This window comes from Corythoichthys intestinalis, chromosome 17, assembly GCF_030265065.1.
Source record: "Corythoichthys intestinalis isolate RoL2023-P3 chromosome 17, ASM3026506v1, whole genome shotgun sequence".
NCBI lineage: Eukaryota > Metazoa > Chordata > Actinopteri > Syngnathiformes > Syngnathidae > Corythoichthys > Corythoichthys intestinalis.
This window is the reverse complement of record NC_080411.1, coordinates 41,693,781-41,720,053: the sequence shown is the minus strand read 5'-3', so window position 1 is coordinate 41,720,053 and position 26,273 is coordinate 41,693,781. Positions and strand designations below refer to the sequence as shown.

The 26,273-nt window shown below is 41.3% G+C and overlaps 1 protein-coding gene across 1 annotated transcript in view; it reads right to left on the bottom strand.

Annotated features, from left to right (window-relative positions):
- Window positions 1–22,328, bottom strand: part of si:ch211-196i2.1 (collagen alpha-1(I) chain) — a 207,633-nt gene extending 185,305 nt beyond the window's left edge. Inside the window, exons 1-4 of the mRNA XM_057818339.1 lie at window positions 22,298–22,328; window positions 12,648–12,795; window positions 11,551–11,709; window positions 6,575–6,767 (exon numbers count right to left, since the gene is read on the bottom strand). Coding sequence (XP_057674322.1) covers window positions 6,575–6,767; window positions 11,551–11,709; window positions 12,648–12,795; window positions 22,298–22,328 — 531 coding nt within the window. The remainder of the gene's footprint in view (window positions 1–6,574; window positions 6,768–11,550; window positions 11,710–12,647; window positions 12,796–22,297) is intronic.
- Window positions 22,329–26,273: the final 3,945 nt, after the last annotated feature.

The following is a 26,273-nucleotide window of genomic DNA, read 5'->3' as shown; positions in this document are numbered from 1 at the left end:
CACAACAACGCAGAGGGCACTCGGGTGGGTGTCTCTGTCTGTGGGAATAGAGGGGCTGGATACCCAAAGACAACGTGAAACGGGGAAAATCCCGAGGAAGAGCAAGGCAGACAGTTGTGTGCGACCTCGACCCACATGATGTTTCTGGCCCATGTGGTGGGCTGTTTGGAACTCAAGCAGCGCAGGGTTGTTTCCAGCTCTTGGTTCATCCTCTCCGCTTGCCCATTGCTCTGAGGATGGTACCCTGACGATAGGCTGACTGTGGCACCGATGAGCCCACAGAATGCCTTCCAGAAACGAGCCACAAATTGTGGCCCTCTATCAGACACTACGTCAGACGGAAAGCCATGGACCTTAAATACCTCGTCAAGCAGAGCGCTGGCAGTTTCTTTAGCGGTGGGTAGTTTAGGGAAGGTGATGAATCGGACCATCTTTGAAAATCTGTCCACCACCGTTAACACGGTGGTCTTCCCCTGTGAGGGAGGCAGTCCGGTAACAAAGTCCACCGAGATGTGTGACCAGGGTCGCGTCGGAACCGTCAAAGGGAGCAGTTCGCCCGCAGGTGACCTCCTAGGCGTCTTGTTGGTGGAGCAGACCACACACGCCGCCACATAATCCCTGACGTCATTCTTCATGTGCGGCCACCAAAATTTTCGGGCCAGGATAGCCAGCGTGCGTCTGCTCCCTGGATGGCCTGCAAATCGGGATGTGTGGCTCCAATGAATGACCTCCCCTCGGAGGCCCTGCGGCACAAACAGCGACCCTGGGGGGGTACCAGGTGGGTTGGTCAATCCCTTGGTGGCCTCCTGGACCTTCTTGATGATCTGCCACTGGAAACCCCCCACCAAGCATGACTTGGGAAGGATGGGTTCGGGTTCCTCCATGTGTCCCTCCGAGGGAAACACCCGGGAAAGGGCGTCTGGTTTGGTGTTCTTGGCACCGGGTCTGTATGACAAGATGAAATTAAAGCGTGTGAAAAACAAGGACCACCTGGCTTGACGGGCGTTGAGTCTTTTGGCTGTTTTGAGGTGCTCCAAATTTCTGTGGTCGGTCCACACAACAAATGGCTGTTCAGCCCCCTCTAGCCAGTGTCTCCATTCTTCTAAGGCCACTTTGATGGCCAATAACTCCCGGTTTCCCACGTCATAATTTCTTTCTGCATTGGTTAGTTTCTTGGATAGGAACGCACATGGGTGGATTTTTCCTGTAAGGGGAGATCGCTGGGATAGCACAGCACCAACTCCGGTGTCTGAGGCGTCGACCTCGACTATAAATTGGAGAGCTGGATCAGGAAATCTGAGGATCGGAGCGGAGGTAAAAAGCCGTTTCAGTCTACAGAAGGCCGCCTCGGCCTTGGGGTCCCACTGAAAACGACACTTGAGAGACGTCAAACAGTGTAGCGGTGAAGCCACCGAGCTGAATCCCCTTATGAATTTTCTGTAGAAATTTGCAAATCCCAAAAAGCGTTGTACCTCCTTACGTGAACTGGGCCTCGGCCAATCCTGGACAGCTCGAACCTTTTCTGGGTCCATGCGTATTTCCCCTTCTGCAATGACAAAACCTAGGAACTGAACAGATGGTTTGTGAAATACACATTTCTCTGCCTTGACAAAAAGGCCGTTTTGTAATAATTTTTCAAGAACTGAGCGAACATGTTTGATGTGGGTCTCCAGGTTGGGGGAATAAATCAAAATGTCATCCAAATAGACGAAAACAAAGACATTCAAAAATTCCCTCAGAACATCATTGACCAAGGCTTGGAAGACAGCCGGGGCATTTGTCAGGCCGAACGGCATGACCAAATATTCGAAGTGGCCAATGGGTGTGTTAAAAGCGGTCTTCCACTCATCCCCCTCCTTTATGCGGACAAGGTGATATGCATTGCGCAAGACAAGCTTTGTGAAGATTTGGGCATCTTGGAGCATCTCAAAAGCAGATGACATTAACGGTAGTGGGTACCGATCACGGACAGTTATTTCATTGAGCCCCCTATAATCAATGCAGGGACGGAGTGACTTGTCCTTCTTTTCGACGAAGAAAAACCCAGCACCGGCAGGAGAGGAAGATCTCCTGATGAGCCCTGATGCTAACGACTCATTTATATACTTTGTCATGGCCTGGGTTTCTGGGCCGGACAACGAGTACAAGCGACCCCTGGGGGGGATTGAGCCCGGTTGTAGGTTTATGGCGCAGTCTTGAGGACGGTGTGGGGGGAGGCTAGAGGCCTTGAGCTTATTAAACACCTGCTTGAGGTCATGGTAACAGGCCGGGACCTTATCGAGGTCAGGGAACTCAGCTTGTTTTTCTTTCTTCGTGATAAATGTGGTGGAGGCTATCTGGGCTGAGTGAGTCTTGTCCGTCTTCGCCGTACCGTCTGTGATGCACGTTCCGTCACACGACAGGCTCCAGGAGACCACCCCCCCGGTGTCCCAGTCAATGTGGGGGTTGTGTCTTTTCAGCCAAGGCAATCCGAGGACGAGTGGTTCGTTAGGGGAATGGTACACATGAAAACTGATATTTTCGGTATGACGACCCGGAAATTCCATTTGGATAACGGGTGTGCGGTGCGTTACCCGCCATAGAGGGCTTCCGTCCAGGGCCACGGCTTCCAGAGGAGAAGGTATTTCGATGAGCTGCAATCGAAGTCGTTTAGCCAGATCCATGTTTATCAGGTTGGTGTCTGATCCCGAGTCAATCAGGGCTTCCTGTTGGAGAGAGAAGGCATGTGAACTTAAAACCACTGTGGGTTGAACCCGTGAAGTTATCCCCAAGGAGATGGCGCGACTGATGGACACTTTGTGTTTGTGTATGGGACTATGCCTCTTGTTGGGGCAATTAAGAGCGAAATGCCCGGGTCTCCCACAGTACAGACAGAGCCTTGTCGATAATCGGTGATTGCGCTCCTCTACGGACAACCTAGTTCTGCCAATCTGCGTCGGTTCTCTCTGGGTGGGGGATGTGGCCTCAGCGCCCCCACGGATAACTGGGGTCACAACAGGGGAGCTGGCGGAACGAGGCCTCCACTGGGCGATTTGATCAGACACCTCTATGGCGGTATTGATGACCTCATCTAGTGTTGAAAAACGGCACCTGAGTGCTATCTCCATTCCAATTTCTGGGTCAAGTCCAGCCTTGAACGACGATAACAGGGCCTTGCTACCCCAGCAGGATTCGACCGCCAGAGAATGAAACTGACTGACATACTCCCTGATGGGTTTTCGGTCTTGCCTCATCTGAAGGAGGAGTGTGCCGGCTTCCTGTTCGCGTAGTGGGTGGTCATAAATTTTCTTCAGCTCCGCTGCAACGAGTTCATATGTGGCCAGAAATGGAGAATTCTGCTCCATTAGGGCATTGAAGTAGCCCAACGGCGCACCCTCCAGGAGATTTGCTAGAAAGGCGATCTTGGCTGTCTCCTGGGAAAAACGACAGGGCTGAGAAGCAAAAATTAGTTTCAACTGGTTAAAAAAGCTTCTACACGTTGTTGGGTCACCTGAGTATCTTGAGGGTGGTGGGATGTTGGGCTCTGACCACATTTGTGATTCCCTTTCAGCAGCGGGTTGATTGTGGTATGAGGCAGCCATGTGGGAAAGCTGAGACACACTTTGGGTCAGAAAAGACAGGAGCTGCTCATGCTCACCTAATCGTTGGCCTTGGTACTTGATGGCCTGCTCATACCGGGAAGAGTCTGCTGGGTCCATGTTATGGCGAGTTTGTTCTGACACGGCTCAGAGAACAAACGGACCCAATAATGCAGTGCTCAGAGCAGATTTATTAACAATGGTTCTGAGAGGAAGAAGTCTTGGCCCTTGGAGAAGCACGGAAGGCTGTTCGAGCAGGAGGGGGACGAGCAAGGCGAAGGCCCAGGCAGGATGCGTCTAGATCCGGTCCTGTAGCAGGGTTCAGGTCACAGAGAAAAGGCAGAGGCACAGACGAGGAGCAGGCTAGAGGCAAAAATCCACAAGGTCAAAAAGGTGTATCAAAGGCAGAGGCACAGACGAGGAGCAGGCTAGAGGCAAAAATCCACAAGGTCAAAAAGGTGTATCAAAAATCCGGCAAGACAAGGTAACTAGAAACGCTCGTAAGTTGCAGTGAAGGCTAACAAACTCGCAATGGAGCAGAGGGCTGTGTGTGCTTATGTAGGGAGGCTGTGGTAATGACCAGGTGTGCAGGACAGGTGTGTGGAATGAGTGCTGATTACTGGGAGAGTAGGAAAAAAAAAGGAAAAGGCATACAGGCCTGCTGTGGGGCTTTAACATGGGTCAGAAGTGGGGTCTTCCTGGCTATCGTACCATGGAGTCCCTTTTCATTCAGAAGCCGATGGATAGTACGGGTTGACACTGTAGTACCCTCGGACTGCAGGACGGCTTGAACTTGTTTGGATGTTAGTCGAGGTTCTTTATCCACCATCCGCACAATATTTCGTTGAAATCTCCTGTCAATTTTTCATTTCCGGCCTTTGGAAATGTTTTTGTAGCCTTGAGATTGCCCATGCTTCCTCACAATTTAGCTTCTCAAGTCCTCAGACAGTTCTTTGGTCTTCTTTCTTTTCTCCATGCTCAATGTGGTACACACAAGGACACAGGACAGAGGTTGAGTCAACTTTAATCCATTTTAACTGGCTGCAAGTGTGATTTAGTTATTGCCACCACCTGTTCTGTGCCACAGGCAAGTAACCGGTGTTAATTATAGAAATTAGAGAACCATCCACTGATTTTTCAAAGGGTTCCAATACTTTTGTCCGGCTTATTTTTTGGAGTTTTGTGTAAAATGATAACGATTTAATTTTTTACCATTCTCTTTTGTGTTTTTTCATTGCAAGCAAAATAAATGAAGATATTACTACCAAATCATTTGTAATTGCGTTCATTTTCTGGGAGAAATCGAGCATTGTCTCACAGAATTGCAGGGGTGCCAATAGTTTTGGACAGCAGTGTATGTATGTACATATACGTATAATACATTTTTTTGCTTTGGGAGAAAATACAGTGGTACCTCTACATACGATCGCTTCGACACACGAACTTTTCGACATCCGACGTAAAATTTGACTCGCCATTTGTTTCTACATCCGACGACAATGGCAGCACCGCAGACGAATGCACTGCGGATTTTCTTGTGTGACAAATCAACACAGGTTTCAGAAAAGGTTGGTACAGGTGGTGAAACAAGGAAAAAGTTGACGCTTACCTTCTAAATGAAGATGAAAATGACAGAAAAATATGAGCGTGGGGTGAAATGGCTCAACAATACATCTCCACGGTCCTCCTCCGACCATCGTTCGCCAGTCTTTATGAGTTAAGCTGACAATTCTTATTGTGGTAACATCTCCAGAGAAATCGCCAGCTTCGCCACGTTTTCATCATTTCTTTCACAACTTATTCAACACAAAACGCCTGCTGTCTGCTGCAATTGACGATGTTCTCAAGAAAGCATTGAAAGCGAAAGTAAACTCTCACCCGCTCCCCTCCCTCTTTGTCACGTCAGCCCCGCGGTGCCTTCAGGTACAGAAAAAAACGTCCGCCTTATTAGAACCCGTTTCGTTACACTATTACAGGAGAATTACCTGTATTATTATATTATTAATCCGATTTTTATTTATTTGTCTTGCTATATGTAATTGCCATTTGTAATAGTACCAGCAGTATTTTTTAAGGATTTAGTGCAGGTTTTTGGGCTGTGGAATGAATTAATGGAATTATAATGTATTCCTATGGGAAAATCCTGCTCGACATACGACCATTTCGATTTACAAACAAGGTCCTGGAATGGATTAACTTCGTATGTAGAGGTACCACTGTACTTTTACTTTTTACGTGTGAATTTTAAAGCAAGTACTTTTCCATTTTTAATTGGGTAAATTTTTTCTTAGATATTTGCACTTTTACTTACTGTAAGTAATTTTTGCACCTGTATCTGTACTTTTTTTGAGTTAAAAAATGTGAGTAATCCACCACTGGCAACTACACCGTTTTCATCTTTTAAGACAAGGTGTAAAACCCAAGCAACATCAAGACAAATCTTTTGCATGAGCATTTCCCTTGTTTTATACAACAGATATGCTATCGTTAGCTTGTTAATAATGCTATGTTTTTACTGCACACTAATACCTGGAAGGTAGTTAAAATTGGAGGCCGTCTTAGGTATTCTTGTGCATATTTTGCCAAAACAAACATGTGGTTTCTTAGCATTGCAGCTGTGTGTCAGTCTATCAAATGAATAGGGAATGGGTTTGGACAGGGCCACAAATAACTTCTTGGAAGTTTCTTCCCCGTCTGTGTGGACTTGTATCAGGTGAGAGAAAATTGATGGTTTATTGCACTACAGTGTATTTTTACAGTAAAGCAATTCCTAGGAGTAGAGATATGTGTGTGCCAGTGCATTGTATTTGGCGTGTTAATGTTTATTAAGGTTAATTAATGGCTGATAGTTAATCATGTCAGCACATTTGTTATTAATGTGAATTCAAAAGTATGTTACATTAGGACTGCACAATGTCGACGTCCCGACAGTCAGTCAAATTTTGAAGGTTCTATCATCAACTCTGAATATGATCAGGTAGATGTAGACAACTTACTTCAAATGGAGTCTCAAAACCTTCAATGATTCCTCCAATGATAAACAGTCCATCAGTTTTGATCCCTAGCCCTTGGTTGACCCAGTCCACACTCTCCAGCAGAGTGCAGTCCACAAATATTGCCACACGCTTGCCAGACACACTGATTGCTAAATGATGCCACTTTCCATCGGTCAGATTGCTGAATGGGAATCTGCGGAAGAGAGTGTTTTTCAGACTGTTGCTATAAAAGAAGAGTGGAAAATTTGCAAATGTACTAAAACTGTGGATGCAATATTCACATTAAAAAAGCATTTTTTAATAATTCAAATGTTCATTACAAACTTGTGGGCCAAATTGAAATGTTTTATTTTGTCTGAAGGAATATGAGTTGGGTAGGATCATGTTAAATTTAATCGTATGACAACAGATTTGAACAGAAGACTGACATATCTCAAAATTGGTAAGAAAAGGTGATAAATGAACTTTACCAAAATGCAAAGTTTAACACTTTCATGCATTAATTATATTTTTGTAACCCTTACAGAGCACTCATTTAACTAATTAGCTGCCTCTGACGATCCGTTTTGACTGGGAGGGGCGAAACAATTAGCCCCTCCTGGTCAAAATAGATTGGACGTCTAGCGCAGTTAATAGCACTGAAACATGAGCTTTCACAACAAGTCTTCCTAGTTTAAATGAATTGAAAGGTCTAGTTCCATCATTGTCATTCAATGAGTTAAATACAGGTACCGTCATTTTGGGACTATAAGCCGCTACATTTTCCCTTCATTTTGAATCCTGCGGCTTATATAGTCCTGTGGGTCTTATTTGTTGATTTATTTGGGTTGATAGGTAACACTTTATTTGACAGCGGCGTCTGAAGACTGTCATAAGACCATCAGAATTATGACATGGCACTAACATGAGCATTACTAAATGCTTATGACAGATGTCTTTAAGTATCATCCGGCAAATTATGCCATCCATCCATCCATCCATCCATCCATCCATCCATCCATCCATCCATCCATCCATCCATCCATCCATCCATCCATCCATCCATCCATCCATCCATCCATCCATCCATCCATCCATCCATCCATCCATCCATCCATCCATCCATCCTCCGCTTAGTCCGGGGTTGGGTCGTGGGGGCAGCAGCTTTAGCAGGGAAGCCCAGACTTCCCTCTCCCCAGCCACTTCAGCCAGCTCCTCCGGCGGGATTCCAAGGCGTTCCCAGGCCAGCCAACTGACATAGTCTCTCCAGTGTGTCCTGGGTCGTCCCCGGGGCCTCCCGCCGGTGGGACATGCCCGGAACACCTCTCCAGGGAGGCGTCCAGGGCCATTAACTCCCTTTAAGAATAAAAGAGTAAACGCAAAAATACATAAAGGGCCATTAACTCCCTTTATGTATTTTTGCTTTTACTTTTATTCTTAGTCTTTTTATTTTTTTACATGGTAATGTGCACTTTGTGATTTGTTTTTGAAATGTAAAGTGCTTTATAAATAAAATGTATTATTATTATTATTATGTCCAGCTTGGATCTTTTACATCCATTCAAAGTGAGATAATTTGATAACACTAAGTGACATCTGTTACAGGCATTCATTAATGCTAATGACAGTCTCATGCCATAAGTATGATTGTCTAATGACAGTCTTATTGCGCCACTGTCAAATAAAGTGTTACCAAATACCATAACTAGCAATTAATGAAACAACTGGAACAGTAACTGAAGAAATAATTAGCACAGAACATGAATTTTTATTATTATTTACATCTGTAGCGCTGCAATGCATGCTAGGAGGCATGTTGGAAAACAACAGTGTTGATAGCAGGTGGCAGCAGAGGTTGAATGTCCCCCCCAAGGGAGCAGTGATGGGTAAATGAATTTTCTTAAAGCGATGAAACTTTGCAGCCAATCGGTTCATAGCTTCATGGTGGTTCATTTGGTCCCATGACAGTTGCATGGTGCCGCTGTCAAATAAAGTGTTACTGGTTAATATCTTTTGGTGTAAATATCACAGAACACAGTGAGGACAGCTGCAGCTTCTAGTCTAGTATGGCTTATCTGTGAATGCCGTATCCCTACCAAATTTGATGGGTGGCAGCTTATAGTCAGGTGCGCCCTATATTGCAAAAATGACGGGTAGTCCCCGGGTTACGAATGAGTTCCGTTCCTACGCTTGCGACGTAACCCGAATTTACGCGACCTAAGCTTAGCCTTAGCTTTTTTATCGACACCTTTTTCTTACGCCATTGACAATGACATTCTCCTGTTTCAACAATCTATCATTTACCATCATATGCCCTGTCTATCTTATATATTATATCCTCTGGTTGTCTTACGTCTCTGACCGTTCTTTTGGGCAATTTACATTACTATTTTTATGTAGCGATCGCAAATGCTACTCGTTGACAGCCAATGAACACTTTTAATTTTTTCATTAAAAACAATAATTAATAACATCTTAATTCTATAATTTATTTACACTTCCCCCTTACTAAAGTTTTTTTTTTTTTTTTTTTTTTTACAACAGAAAAGGTAACAGTGGCAGTCAGATACCAATTTAATTCTTTTCAGGTCACTCAATGTCAGAAGAAGCACGGCAAAAAGCCACGCTAAAAAATAAGTAAAAAAAAAAAAATCAAAATGGCTTACCGCTTTGTCCTCTGAAGGACCATGCCAACCCAACAAAATGTTTACTGCATATGAACTGTGAATGGCTTCACTTTGCTGGCGTTAAACGTCCGCGCAAGTTGATCATTTCTCACATTTTTTCTTTCGAGTTTTTGGTTTCGGGAAACGTATGAAGAAAACATCCTTGTCGTCCATGTCGTAATGTAGAGTTGTTTCTACAAGTTCCATATCAGCAGTGCTTTATATAATGGGCGGGTCTATAATGTCCCATGATGCGACGTCACGGTCTAAAAATAGCATTCGTGCGGTACGCTATTGTAAATTTTAGCATTCATAGCATTTCAGCTAGCAGACTTTGGTTAGGCAAATTAAGCTAACTTAATCTACTAAATTTACATATTGATCAGACTAGATAGGTGTTTAAACACCAATTGTTTCGTGTCAAGTGTCTTATTGTTAAAATGCGTGCCGTTTTGAACAAAAGTGTACATATGTGTGTTACAGCTTTACAAATAGTCAAAAGTGAAGGAAGTTAAAAGCTTCAAAAGCACAATTGCCTTGTTACTGTCTATAAAGCTGAACAACGTCACATTTAGTGATGACAGAACACGTCATATTTATACAGCATAATAAAAAATAAGATACTGTGAGGTACAATAAGGTATTGTTTATGTGACTGAAAAAAATAAAATAAATAAACAACTGGAGACAAATTGGCATATGAGACGTAAAGTCGAAATCACCTAAGTCAAGTACAGTGGGGCAAATAAGTATTTAGTCAACCACTAATTGTGCAAGTTCTCCCACCTGAAAATATTAGAGGGCCCTGTAATTGTCAACATGGTTAAACCTCAACCATGAGAGACAGAATGTGGAAAGAAAAAAACAGAAAATCACATTGCTTGATTTTTAAGTAATTTATTTGCAAATCATGGTGGAAAATAAGTATTTGGTCAATACTAAAAGTTCATCTCAATACTTTGTTATGTACCCTTTGTTGGCAATAACGGAGGCCAAACGTTTTCTGTAACTCTTCACAAGCTTTTCACACACTGTTGCTGGTATTTTGGCCCATTCCTCCATGCAGATCTCCTCTAGAGCAGTGATGTTTTGGTACTGTCGTTGGGCAACATGGACTTTCAACTTTCAAGATTTTCTATGGGGTTGAGACCTGGAGACTGGCTAGGCCACTCCAGGACCTTGAAATGCTTCGTACGAAGCCACTCCTTTGTTGCCCTTGCTGTGTGTTTGGGATCATTGTCATGCTGAAAGACCCAGCCACGTCTCATCTTCAATGCCCTTGCTGATGGAAGGAGATTTTCACTCAAAATATCTCGATACATGGCCTCATTCATTCTTTCCTTTACACAGATCAGTCATCCTGGTCCCTTTGCAGTAAAAACAGCCCCAAAGCATTATGTTTCCACCCCCATGCTTCACAGTATTTCAGTAATTCAGCATTCTTTTTACTCCAGACAAGAGAACCTGTGTTTCTACCAAAAAGTTATATTTTGGTTTCATCTGACCATAACACATTCTCCCAGTCCTCTTCTGGATCATCCAAATGCTCTCTAGCGAACCGCAGACGGGCCTGGACATGCACTTTCTTAGGCAGGGGGACACGTCTGGCAGTGCAGGATTTGAGTCCCTGGCGGCTCATTGTGTTACTGATAGTAGCCTTTGTTACTGTGGTCCCAGCAACCTGTAGGTCATTCACTAGGTCCCCCCGTGTGGTTCTGGGATTTTTGCTCGCCGTTCTTGTTATCATTTTGACGCAACGGAGTGAGGAAAGAGTTGAAAGTCCGTGTTGCACAACGACAGCCCCAAAACATCACTGCTCCAGAGGAGATCTGCATTGAGGAATGGGCCAAAGTACCAGCAACAGTGTATGAAAAGCTTGTGAAGAGTTACAGAAAACGTTTGGCCTCCGTTATTGCCAACAAAGGGTACATAACAAAGTATTGAGATGAACTTTTGGTAATGACCAAATATTTATTTTCCACCATGATTCGCAAATAAATTACTTAAAAATCAAACAATGTGTTTTTCTGTTTTTTTTTTTCCCACATTCTGTCTCTCATGATTGAGGTTCACCCATGTTGACAATTACAGGCCTCTTTAATATTTTCAAGTGGGAGAACTTTTAGAACAATTAGTGGTCGACTATATACTTATTTGCCCCACTCCATGTTGTGACCCGGGGACTACCTGTACTATGAAAAAAATATCTTGAGTGTCAACAGTGTACACTGTAATCCACTGAAAGGGTTCAAGTCTTTTATGTTTTTAAACTTGGACGTAACAACAGCAACACCTAATGCAAATTGATGCGCCGTTTGAAAGTAATCTCACTCATAGTGACGTTGTTGTGCTCCGGTGAAGATAATTGTGAAAGCACTGATTCGGAGCTGCAGCATGATATGGCGGTTTGGGCTCAGTATGGTGAAGATGCTGCTTTCAACTCTCTGAAGACTCTTCAGCTGCACCAGGAGACTGAATTCGTCAGCAAACCTAAACACAGACATTTACCATCATTGGCACTGATCCTATCTAATCATAGTTGCATTTGATATAGAGAATAAAGATGATAGCTGCTCGTCCATTCCGAAAAATCCCCCCTTTAGTTTGTTGGTTGTTGTCAAAGTTTTCAAATGGTCGTGGGAATTTGTGTTAATATAATTTCTAGATCATAGTATTTCTTATAAGTAACAGTATACAGTCGAGTCACTATGATATACAGTATCAGTTGTACGCGTGTAAATGACAACAAATTCATAGAATTGTCAAAATTGCTCTCATTTTAGTTAAATTTGTATTGCTGTTTAAACAAGAACATTAATAAAGGTCATTAAAACCAAAATTTCAGCCTACATGAGCTTAGTTTGCCATGAATGTCGTGATTTACTACTGTGTTTCTACTTATGTACAAACTCACTTACATCCCAACTGTAGCAACTGAAGGAATAATGTTTTATACAAGGTTAGTACACCTTTGTCATGGCCAAATTCTAGGGCTTTTAAAACCAATTTTCCAGGTTTTCCAGTACATTTTAAACGTTAGCCCAGTTTTTATTTTTTTAACAATAAGGCAGAAATAAAATATGGGGCCCTTTCACCGGTACGCTAACGTCTTTATAAATGCAGTACGATCCCGGAGGCTAGAGAAATTTAGTATGAAAGATGCCGATTCTGGCGGCCGTGAGCGTTTTGTGGCAAACTCTGAAAGCATCCTACAACAGAGGTGCTGTTTTAGTGAAGGCGTTTTGGGACATTTGTAAAATGGCTCACACAAATCCAATTGCTAAACTAAATTATTTCATGATGTATGTTTGAAACTGTTGTTAACTGAGTACACACTGCATGTGTCTTGATTTCAGAAAAGAAAAAGCGAGTTAATGGAGACAACGTTAACGGTTCAAAAAGACACTTGGCTATAGATTGAACCATACCCTTCAGTGAAGAGCTGCGTGACAGGGAGAGCCAAGATGGAGTACTGTCCCACCTGAAGGACTGGACACCGGTCATCCTCCACAATCAAAGAGGTGTTTGGACTGTTGGGCAAGTGAATGGAAAACTCCTGCAGAATGTTCACCTCATCTGAACAAACACACACAGTTGGTCATGAAAATTGGTTCCAACATGAATACTTATACACATAGGCGTCACCAGACATATTTCACTGGGGCAAGTGTATTGATCTGCAGTGCCCCAGTATAAATTTCACCGGTAAAAAACAAAACAAAAACAAAACAAAAAACTTTTTGAGTTTTAAATCTACATAGCATACTGTACAGAATGTTCATGTTTTATATTGTCAAATGACTCTATTTACTCCATATACATAATCTGTGTATGGTTCCTTAACTCATTTGCTCCCAAAAACCTATAAATATGTTCTATTTTTAATTGTTTTAGTGTCCCAAAGACATATTTATACGTCTTTTACGTTGTTTTTTTTTTTTTTTTTTTAAAGACGTCTCTGGGTCAGGATTCAAAAATCTGAAAATCCATTTTAAAGCAATAAAACTGGCCAAAGGAGGGCAGTAGTGCATTTGGTAAGACCCGCAACCCTATTCAACGGCAACGAACGGCCAAGCCGCACGACCGGGCGCCGGCGGAAGATGACCTTAATGGATGCCAGGCGGCGAACGACCGAGCAGAACAACCGGTAGGACGCCCGGGATGCCAGGCGCTGGTCGACCGAGCAGAATGACCGGGACCACTAGTGCAGCGGACGATGCCTTTGAGTCCGTGCTGCTCGCGAGCAGAGCCCCCAGAGACACAAAAAAATTCATCTTTATGAGACAGACGGCGATGAGTGAAAAGTTTAAACGGCTGTCACGGCAAGTACAGCGTAATCTAGTTATGTTATTTATGTTAGCTATGTGTAAATAAATTGTTACTTTGCTATCAAAAGCTCTTTTTGTCTTGTTGTTTATTTTATTTTGTAAAAGAAAAACAATTATTCAGATGTTTGGGATTTACAGTAACTAAAGCAAAAAAAAAAAAAAAAAAGCTGTGTATAAGTCAAAGTTATGTTTGAAATGTATGCTTCACAAAAAGCTCAATTTCTCTGTTTTTTCATTAGAAATTGGAAAATTGCTCAAACTAAGCTATTTTCTAATGCTGATTTCTAAAGACTGGAAAAAGATATAAACTAACATTTTTTTTCTGCTGAAAGAAGAGAGTCTAAACTTTCTTTTATTGGGTTCCATGTTTATATAGCAATAGAACAGATTTTTCTGTGGGCCTTTCAAAAACAGTAAAAATCCGGTAAAACGACCGGGAGCGAAGGGCCTTGCTCCGGTGAAAATGGCTGGGAGTGAATGAGTTAATATGGTTATTTATGCACCTAACTTTGGCTGTGATAGGCATCTGAGTTGATAATTTTGCGAAGCACCTTGGGGAGTTATGCTGCGTTCATGTGTGTTGAGAGATCTGAGTTCCCAAGTTGGAAAATCGTTCTGATGTGTTGTAAAGTTGTAATGTGGGATAAAAACATGGTTGCTAAAAAGAAGAGTTGACTATTTTAATATTCCAACGATACATTACAAGTTAAGTGACTGTTTGGGGCTTTTGATAGACACTATGTAATAGAGAATCATTGTTTTGATTACTCTAACAACTTGTGAATGCAGCATCAATATTACAGTGTGTGCGCCAATAATACAGTCGATGTTGCAGATGACACTTTCTCACCTGCTTTACAGGTTAGCGCCAGATAAACTGCCCATCCTTGTTGTTAGTTTTTACCTCTGTTGATGTTTGTTTGGTCACCTATTCCCATGAACTGTGAATTTCAATGATTCAACTTTACTCTTTACATATCAGGCAGTTAACTGCGGTAAACTACTCTGGTTGCAAACCGAAGTATCATATTAGCTGCCGTATTTTAGCTAACTGGTTATGAATACAATGTCAATTAAATGTGATTTTAATGGGAGACTCTCACTCAAGAGCTTTGCCTAATATTGTGTTAATACAATATGGCTAGGTTCATACTACAGGTCTTAATGCAGAAATCCGATTTTTTGCCATATCTGTCTTTTTTGGCATGCCCGTTCAGACTGCCTTTGTCCATTGAGACCGTTCAAGTATCACGAATGCGCACTAATTCGCAGTCTGAGATGCGCTCAGCAAAGAGGCCCGCATGCGCAGAAGCATCAAAACAAATTAGACATGCTAGCTGTATGTCATTCCAGAGTGATCATATTTTGATTTCCAAAAAGAGGACACAAATAACACATTAATAATCCCCGTTTAGTCTTATATTGTAAATTTATATGGACTGATAGAACGCATACACGCACACACATGAGCCTTGACGTGTGTGCGTTAAATGACGTGGGTGCGTCGATTTGCCCCGACTTGGTCATGTGTGCAATAATGAAATATTGCTCATTCGGCGCACAGAATGAAAATCGAAAATTCTATGGCCTATTCTTTTCTTCATTTTATTTTTTTATGACTGTAGTCAAGCCCGCTTCGTGCTTAAAAGCAGAGTTCAAGCTAAGCGCTAATGCCTACATGGCTGCCGTCCTCCTTTCCTCTTGCTCTTTGGTGACGTAATTGCTGCATGATTTCCGATTTGGGAGTCTTGACAGTTTAGACCGCCAGTCACGTTCTGAAAAAATGTGGCCCAGATCGGATTTGAACCACATACGAAAGTGACTCAGATCGGATTTGAAATGGTCCACTTCTATGCGACTTGTCCCTTTCAGACCGTCAAGTTAATGCCTGACTCAGGTCGGAAAAACACGAAAAAATCGGATTCGTGCATTGAGACCTGTAGTATGAACTTAGCCTATGCTATATTTGAACTGTGTCATGTACTGATGCTATTTGTTTATATGACCAAAATGAATAGAATCAATCTGTATGAATGAATTGCCTATCTTTGGGATATAACCTCTAACAATTTTGTATGTGTGCTCCTCATACTTTCCAGCTGTTTTACAAGTATTTTATTTGTTACTGCAGTTGCTGTAGTCTGTAACAGAATGTATTATTTTTCATTTCTATTTGACTCAATCAGCATTGTTCTTGCAAATGAATATTAGAACGTTATTTGCTCGCAGCAAGGATAAATTAGCAAGGAGGAATGAGAGAGGTAAGTTAGGTAACCCATCTAGGCAACATAAACCGCTTTCAGGTCACAACCTCCCAGTTGAGAAACACTGATTAATTGCATCACACTTACAGTGATATATCCCAATTTCTGTCCAGAGAAAGTGGCGCAGCAGAGTGTAGGAAGAGGTGAAGGAGAGATGGTAGCTGATGAGCATGAGCAGAAGTGAATTGACCATTAACAAGGGGTGTTCAAATTTTGATTTTGAAATACTGACGGCTGAAAAACAAAAAAGTCACCTTTTTTTCACTTTTTTTTTTTTTTTACGTAAACTTGTATTTTGGTTTGATTGTTGATTGGTTAAAGTGCCTATGACTGGAAAAAGCATGTTTATTTCTTATTTCACACGGTATTTTATGCTCCCGAATTAAATGGACCACTTGGATGTGTGTGGAAGCGATCGATTTATATATTCAACTTTTTCAATCCTGCGCCATGAAAATGAATAACAGCCTGTGTTGGGGAGAAATGCGAATATGACGTCACCAGGGTCAGCATTTCACAATCCACCATTGCTTTACAGCATGAAGATGGAGTGCGGATTCAGCTGATTTTGCGGATTGATTTGTTTATTTTTCGCATCACGCCAGCCAAATGTGCTGCAGGGTTTTGTTGCTGCACTAGGGAGAGGCGTGTAAGCCTTTTTGTGTTTCAAAAATTTCCTGTTCACCCTGAGATTGGCAAAAACAAGTCCAACAATTGTGGGACCATTGGACTTACCAGGAAGTGAGTAAACATCGTGTTTTGTATTATGTCAAATATTGGGATCATGGCACACATTTAAATACAGAGGTGGCTTGGATCTTGTGGCTTGTCCACCGAGAATACCACTCATCCGATGACCGGCAGTTCGTCACACACCTCCTTTGGTCCTCTTCGGGTGCCCGCTGGGAGAGCAATATACTAGGCTTATGCTCGTGCGGTTCTTCATATCGTCCAGACTTCCAACCCCTCTGCCCTCTTCGTGTGCCCGGCTATAGACAACTATCCTCAGGTTGGGCTTGGGCAGCTATGCGCTCTTCCGACGTTGGCCGGTTTGTCCAACGGTCATTCTCCACCTGCTTCCCCGGCAAATGAGTTCTCCTACCCGCAGCAGTGTAACGACGAAATGTAACTTGCTCATCGCCGGAGGAGTTGCCAATCAGTAAAGACAATCGACAACCCCAAATATGATCCGGGGTAGCTTCGTGTGATTTTTCGCTACGAAAGGCAAGAATAAGGCTTTGAAACGCCGCTCGGTTAGCATGTCGGCTAGCTGTCACGCCCCCTGGTTTGTTTACACTCTCCGAAGCCAGGGCAGGGACATGACAAAAGCCGGACTAACTCCTGTGGCATAAAATATCGTTCAGGAGGTGCAAGAAGTTGAGAGTTTTGACCATTTTGCCATGTCGTACTGAATAAATGCATTTTGAATATTTGATATTCCATTTAGCACACGACTGTTATTTGTCATGACCATACCATTTATTTAGCAATTGGGGAAAAATACTAAGATAAAAAGGATATCCTGTAAAAATATTGGAGAAAATTAAAATAATGACATTGTGCTGCTCTCTTTGTCACATTTTCCTCATTTTGAATAATTTCCCCTCAATGGGCTGAATTCTAAATCAGATGAAATCGTGACCCTGCCGACGTCATCCTTCAGCTGGGGATGCTAGAATGCTATAATGACAGCTAGGGTTAAACAGATTGAAAGACTTATTTCTCATCATCTGCGCTTTGCCAAATTGTCGTATATAGTTATATCGTCTCAAATATGATTCTAATTCACCTAATAATGCTATTTAAGATTTTTAAAATGCTGTTGCAGGCACTTTAAAGCACTATTTCTTACTTTTTTGATAGATAAGTGCTATTTTTTTTTTAATTGCTCGCTTGCCAGTGCCCCGGTGTATTGTATTAGGTCTAGTGACTCCCCTGCTTCTACAGCATTTTTTAAACTTCGCTCTGTATAGTCAGACTCATTACAGAATCTTAGAAACCATTCAGCTTGTTTCCTGAAGTAAAAGAACAAAAAGGGTTAAAGTTTTAAGTTGAACTATAGTTCATGTTCAATTGTGCGTTCAATTGAAGTGCAGGTTTTAAAGCAATCTGCTGAATTTCACAGTCATGAGATCCAGGTGGCAAACATATGCAGAAACCACCTCCTTCATTTGTGGGCAATTACAACATACTGTCGAGCTTAACACACAGTGAACAGACCACTTACTGATGCCATTACTAAGAAGCGGAAAACCACTTATGGACCCATTGACTTTAGAAGCACAGAGAGCGCAGACAAATTTTATCCTGTTCAGTGTTTTTTTCTTTCCCCTGTTGCCTAGGAAGGTCACAAAGTTGTATACCATTTAGCATAAATAATGGTTAGGCTAGGCTCTGAGGTGAAGCTTTGTGAAAAACGTCTCAGTCAGGATTATGCAAAGTGTTTCTGATCACATGGAAGAAAGTGAGAGAGGACTGGGATGATTTAATGGTGAACAAAGATGTGTGAATGAAGGGAATAATTAACATAACATGAACATCAATTCCAGCTGTGAGGATCCATTTTTTAAAAGGTTTTGTTCCAACACAGTGGTTGGCAACGCAACAAGGCATAATACATCATCATTTAGTAATCAGGCACCCTTTGTTAGACAAGCTCTGTAACCTGGATGATAGTAGATGATTCCAAATCGGACAGCAGTGCAACACATGTGTTTTGTCTGTGCTATGATTTTTTTTTTGCTTGTAAATTTGTTTAGTCTTTTGCTGGCTGAATAAAAGCTTTCTAGAAGTGTTTTTCCTGTCCAGTTTGTTTGTGTATTACTTCCTGTACTTTATGATATTGGAAAATTTAGATTAAAGACTATACAACTAGCCACCGGGTTCTAAACAGGTTCTCTTCCTACGCTGGCAACGTAACCTGAATTTCCGTGTAAGTCGGAATTCACCTTTTTGTATGCCTAAATCTCAAAATAACTGTGCAAAAGTCCAAAAGTATTGTATTTTGTTTAATGATGGAGGATACACTGCCCTCTGGTGGCAGCGTTGGGTCTGGCTGGAATGTCACCTTGTATGACTGAGGAGCAAACTCGTCTGACATGGGTAAAGGACAGCTGCGCTCTGGTTTGGCCCACATTAAGCTGTATGTTGTTTTAGCTAGTATATGGCGGAAAACACAGACAAGACTAAAAAAGCAGCTTCTGCTCTTGCACTCCTCTTTAAAAGAAACTGCTGTATTTTAAGCCAAAACAACTGTTGCGTTTGATAGAACAATATGTCTATATGCTGCCATAGCAGATTCATGGGGCATTAACCCCTCAAACTATTTTTAATTTGTCCGTTTTACCCTGGAAACCCCTGTTTACAGACATCGCGCAACCGCTTTTGTTTCAACCCAGTCATAAAACGAAGGGTATTTAATTATATTTATTTTTCAAAATGTCTGTCATTTTTAGCATTGAATCATTAATTGATGTCTAATATTTCGTTTAAAAAAAAAAAAAAAACTTTAAATCATTATTCACTCGCATATTTCAAACTTTTAAACAAATTACGTCACAATGAAAAAAATGGCGTCTGTAAAAAATTCAAAGATATCTACATCATAACTATCGCTAAATTGTATTTTTTTTTTTCTTACTGTCGTATTTTTTTCCGATATGTTAGATGATAAATAATTTATCCAAACAAAGAAAAATTGAAAGAAAAGTTTAAAAGGGTAAATATATGAAAAAGAACATCTCGACCACTCCTTGTTGTCTGCAATTTCTGCATTGCTACCCTTGTTATATTACCATGTTTCACCCATAAAATCCCCCAAAAATCCAGCTGTAGCCGTTCAAAGCTGTGTCCTGACACTCGGTGATACATGCTACATGAAGTTTTTGGATTGAAACAAGGTGAAGACGCGATAATATCTCGTTAAAGTCATGGCGTCTGTAATTCTGCTCTTGCGTGCTCTCACCTCCAGTTAGCGTTTTGCTGTTTATTTATTTATCTTTTTTAAATGCCTTCCTGTTCAAAAGTTTTCTTCCCCCAGAAAATTGAGATTTTAAGCTTTCCAATGATGTATCACACATGCATATCGGCCAATTTTGAAAATTGGCCAAATTGGGGGTCTCAGAGCTAAACTATAAGTCACCTGAGTGCTTTCCGCCATGTTTGTGGATGCATTTGTATTTAAGTTTAGCGCTACAGTTTGTGGAGTTATGTGTGAGCTATTTGCTATGGGAATTGTAAATACGTTAGCATTCATAGCATTTAAGATAGCGGACTATTGTTTGGCATATTAGTCTTATTTAAGCTACAAAATTTACATATTGATCAAACTAGATGGACGTTTGAACACCAATTGTTTCGTGTCAAGTATTTTATTGTTAAAATTTGCATCGCTTTGAACATAAGTGTACAAATGTGTGTTACAGCTTTACAAAAAGAAGTAAAAAGATTCAAAAACCACATTTGCCTTGTTTGCTGCCTTGTTTGTTTGTCTGTCAAGCTGAACAACTTCATGTTTAGTGAGGACAAAAGACGTCATATTAATTAAGTAAGGTAAAAAAAAATATGATACTGTGAGGTACAATAAGGTACTGTTTACTTGAATATACTACTGCTACTACTTCTTTAAGAATTGATTTCAAACTTTTACTGTTTTGTTTTAAATTCTATTAATAGCCAGGCTCCTTCTTATTTATCAAAAATTTTAACCCTCCGTAACCTATTTGTTGTCTGACTTTTATCGCGATGCGCCGTATTTGTTTCATTTCGTTTTTTCTTAATGTCATTGTATAATAATTCCTGTCTTTAATTTATCTTGAGCCATGTTTGTCTTTGTTGTAAAGCACTTTGAGGACCTTTCGTGTTTTGTAAGGGGCTATACACCATATTTTTCGTACTATAAGTCGCAGTTTTTTTTCCATATTTTGGCTCGGGTGTGACTTATACTCTGGAGCGTCTTATTTGTGAAATTATTAATATATCAACATGTCATTTCACATGTTATTTTGGTGTTTGGTGGTCACACTGATGATTTGGTAAACTGCATGTTCTCTATGCTATAGTTACCTGACTAACGTAATAGCTATGTTACGTTAACATACTGGCCATGTTCGCATTTTGTTGTTCATGCGTCATATAACATTATCATACTGTACACTTATTCAGCATGTTGTTCTCTATTGTATTTTAAATTGCCTTTCAAGATGACATATCTGTTCTAGGTGATGGATTTTATCATGTAAATTTCCCCCAAAAATGCGTCTTATACTCCGGTGCAACTTATATATTTTTTTTTCCTCTTCATTGGGCATTTTATGGCTGGTGCAACTTACAATCAGGTTTGAATGATTGACTAAAAAATTTTTTTAAAAAATGGGCAGATAAGACTCCGGCGTTGCAAAGTCGAAATTACGGAAGTCGAATATGCCGTAACTCGTAACCCGGGGACTACATGTATTTCTGTTCTTATCTATATTCAAAGAATAAAACTCAGCACCGTTCAGTAATTGTCAACACTGGTAGTTTAATGTACATTACCTCTTTAAAAAAAAGAAACAGTACCAGCAACTTTTGACCTCAGAGAAGCCACCATTCGTAACTGAATCCAAATCTGTCAGCTATTTACTTTTTATACATCCTGGCAGCCTTGCCAGAAATATGCCTTCAACACATAGGTCTCTCTGTGGTCACAGTCTGCAGCCCAGAGGAATGGCATTGACAGAACATATTTTAGGTCACAATAAAAATTCCTCATACTAACTTACCAGGAATTTTCAAAGGGCTGGATGAGGAGCAAGGAATAGAAGAGAGAGATTTTAAGGCATCATACAAAGAGGATGTGGGGTGGCTGTGACCGGTTTTAGGGGGGTTGCCTCCGTGCTGCCGGCTCCGCCATTAACACACAACATACATTATACTCCATAAGGGGTCCTCAGCGAGGGGCAATGGGATGTGGGACTGGGAAGAACCTCCATGCGGCGGTCCCACTGCCCTCACCCGGGCTCTCCTATTTTAGGCCATACACTGCACTTCCCTCCCCACACAATCCCATCACAGTGCTGGGTAATGGCTGCCAGGCATATCACCTCATCTCTTCCCTGAAGGCTGGTTAATGGTCATGCGGATGGTCCACCCTGGGTCCCAGGGGGATGATGGCGGCCCCCTTGCTGGAGCTGCAGGAGAAGGTATGGGCTGACTCACCCCCCCCGAATGGCTGCGGAGAGGCCTGGCCCTGCGGCAGCCCCCGTGCAGCATTTCCACTTGTCTGCAGGACTATAACAGGTCTGATGGGATTCATACATGAATAGGTGCAATTATACACACTCAAGTAGAGAGAGTGTCGGTGCCAGGATTAGCGCTCAGGCAGCATAGAATAGGATGGCAACATATCCACACGTACAAGTGATTCACATAATACTGGGTTCGACACCTCACATATCTGATTAGTGTGCGCTCCACCCGACCAAAACACATCTCTTTTTGACTCACCCCACTCCTCTTTCTCCTCAGCCCCCCACATGGTGTCCACGGGAAATACAATTAGCTAACGATGGCACCACTATAGAAAATTTCCGAGGTTCTTCCGCATGTCTCCTCGCAACTTCAGTTTTAGAATTTCTCCATCCAAAACAACAGTGGAGCTGGAGTAACATCAATCTGCCATCATCACGACAGAGGAGGACAACATGTTCATGAAGGCAGATGTGGCAGATGTGGAACTAAGCCCGTGCCACGACAAAGACCGGGTGTTTTTGTAGCCATGTTGCCACTGCGTTATGGAAGGCATGTTTTTCCTATTTCATGAGTCCGGTGCTCAAGAAATACTAAAGCTAAAATCTTGCGCATGAAAAGACTTGTTGCCTTAAATATTGTTATTATGATGATGATAGTAATTGTGATGATCTTTAATTTTATTCATTGCAACTACTGTATCTGCTGCTAGCCTGTTGCTAATCAGTACGTGTTGGATAGCACAATTATGTCAATGCATAAATGCAAGTGTTACAAGTTTTTTGTTTGTTTATTTACAGGTGGAAGCTGTTAGGCAAGCGAAGACAAGTTGATGTGCCTCACAACAACACTTACTGTACGTTGACAAATATCGAGACTATGTGTGTTCTACCCGAGGTCGGCCGAGAGGCTGGGCCTGGGAGGCGCGGTGGACCGCCAGCTCAATCCCGAGATCCAACTGCGAGCTTTTTAACTGCAGCAACATTAAGACACGCTATTGGAGCTGGAATTACGGAGGACAGCGGGAAAAAGTCTGTCTGGAGGCCGCCGAGGGTCTCTGTAATGTCGGGTGAAAGTTTCACATCCTTAACTTCTTGTCTGCGGCTGGTTTCGATTAAGGCGTTTGGCGAGATAGATCCATACTGGCGCGTTGAAGCTGGAGGCTGTTCAAAACATTCCATTTCAAACCATATATATATAGGCGCTTCCAGGAGTTGACGCACAGCACAGAAAGTCTCAGAGTGTCATCTACGTTGTGCTGAATCCCTTTTTGGAGATTCCGTGGGGTTCTCTGGTTTGATTTTGCAGTTGTAACTTTGTCAACACACTGCTTACTTCAACCGCAATTCATGTTGTTCTTTCTAAACGGATGTTCGGAGCAGACATTTTCAGAGATGGCGCCACCCATATTTTGCTCAGGAAACTTGTCTATATTCATAGGTATTGTAGGCATTCAATGTATTTCTTGTTGTTGTTTGTTCTTATCCTCCTCTGTCTCTCCTCTTCTATTTTCCTATCTGTCCGCCCATAGCCCCTTCCCGGTCGCTGCTCCCTCCTAATAAACGAAACACAATTAATAATCACAATGGGAGTATAACATACTCCCATGTGATATATTAAAACTGCTCAGACCATCAGGACACTTAAGATTCCCATTCTCCGTGACAAAGCAGCAGAACAGGACAGGTTTAAAAAAAAGGAATAATGGATGGAGAGCATTGTTTTAAAATGGTAAATTAGAGGTTTATTGTAGGACTGTCAAACGATTAAAAATTTTAATCGAGTTAATCACAGCTTAAAAATTAGTTAATCATAATTAATTGCAATTCAAACATCTCAAAAATATGCCATGTTTTCTGTAAATTATTGTTGGAATGGAAAGATACAGTTGTGGTCAAAAGTTTACATACACTTGTGAAGAACATAATGTCATGGCTCTCTTGAGTTTCCAGTTATTTCTACAACTCGGATTTTTCTCCGATAGAGTGATTGGAACAGATACTTTGTCACAAAAAACATTCATGAAGTTTGGTTCTTTTATGACTTTATTATGGGTGAACAGAAAAAAAGTGATATACATTCAACATACTGTACCTAAGTACTACATTTGTTTATTACAACGATAAATCCACAAGATGGAATTAACATTAATAACATTCTTTCTGTTAAAAGGATCCACGAACAGAAAGTCCTGTAGTTCTTAAAAGATAAATGTTAGTACAAGTTATAGTAATTTCATATTAAAACCCCTCTTAATGTTTTCGTTTTAATAAAATGGGTAAAATTTTCAATAAAAAAATAAACTAATAGTTCGCCATTGCTGACGTCGCCATTCTTCCATAGTGTCTTTAACTACGTAAGATAGTGATTGAAATACACCACAAGGTGTCAATGGCGAGTTTTAAATTACTTAGAATTCAAGCCAATGACTGCGTTTTGTCCCTCGACTGACGCCGTAGTTCCCTGTCTACTGGTCCATACATTGTACACAGTCATTTGAGTGCTTGGCTTCACAACGTACGAGACCTCTGATAGTTTGTATATTATGACTAAATATTACCATCCAGTGTATTTGATGTGCTAAACGAAATGTTTGAATAGAGTTTCACCAAAGTCTGAGTAAGTTTTATGTGTATTTTGCATAGCTATTTTAAATGGGAATGAACTTTTTTTTTTTTTTTTTTTGAGAGATAGGAATATTATTTTTGTTGTGCTTTTACCAAATGATACTTATGTTGTCGTGAAGGAGTTGCCGAAGCTTATGCCAATAAATGGCGCGGTTCATTCATTCAGATCATTCTGCTTCTTAGCTGTCAATGTGCAAAAAAAAAGGCGCCATTGTAATCTGTTTGAAGCAATGCGGGTCATTCCGCGCATGCGTCAAATGTGTCAAATATTTTAACGTGATTAATTAGAAAAATTAAATACTGCCTGTTAACGCGATAAATTTGACAGCACTAATTTATTGATGAATAAACTACTCCACAATTGTTAACAACATAGACAAACGGGATTGTTGACGATTGAGAAACAGATAAAGTAATTGAGTGTTATTTCAAAGCCTACAACACTTGAAATAAATAACAATAACTTATGTGAATGGTGCAGGTTATTTTCACAAAGCACAACCCACATAGCACAATTCCTGAATGAGCATTTCGTCACCATGGCCCTTACGGAAGAGACTTGTGCTTTTCCTCAAGCGTAAAAATCAAAGGATCAAGCTATTAAGATGAAAAGAAGTAAAATGTGATGGGACAGCGGAGGGTCTGCCAGTCATGTCTGTTAAGTGTTGTTGTAAAGTAAAACAGATGTGGTACATGGGTGAGATCTGTGAAGATAGGAATTTTCAGGACCGGTCTGTTTTAATTCTGATTCATACACATAAAGTACAAAAACACTGGTTACTTTTTACATGCATTTAATATTCAGATTCATATTAATATTTTGAAAACGTGTCACAGTAAAAAAAAAAAAAAAAAAAATGGAGTAGAATAGAATAGTTTCTATGTTAGCGCACTGGCTGCAATTGACAGCGCAAGACATCCAGTTCATTTTCACTGGAATAGACATCTAGTGCAGCCAATGGCACTGAAACCAGAGCATTCACAGCCAGTCTTTTGTGGGCGTTTACAGGTAACTTCCTGTTGATTTTGAGTCACTTTGTATTCCTTTGGAGGAATTCTTGAGTCACTTGGACTATTCGCTGCCACCCTTCCAATTCAAATGGATTGGACATGTACCACTGATAAACTCATTCCAATTCACAGTAGAATGGCTTGTTTTTCTGTTTATTAGTTGTTTTGTAGAATATACTAGAATGATTTCCTGACCCATACAGTATATAGATAATTGTTGAATGGCCATATTGTAAGATCATCATTATTGTGGGCCTTGTACCGCAAATTGTAACTATAGTGAAGTACCCAGAGGTTCCCACTCCTAGTTGTAACTCAGTCACCGATCCTTTTCACAAATCACTTCATTTCCACACACCAATAAACCTGCAAACTCGTAACTTTTCACTCTTCTTGTTTCTCGCTATCCCAGTACAGTGATCCCTCGCTACGTCGCACTTCAAACTTCGTGCCCTCAGTTCATCGCAGATTTTTTTTTAATTAGAGAAAAAAAATATAGATGAGCTGTCCCGAGCCGATCACTTAGTCTCACTCTCGCGCCCTCCCTCCCTTGCTCTCCCTGCTCTTTGTTCCCCAGGCATGCAGTGCACGTGCAC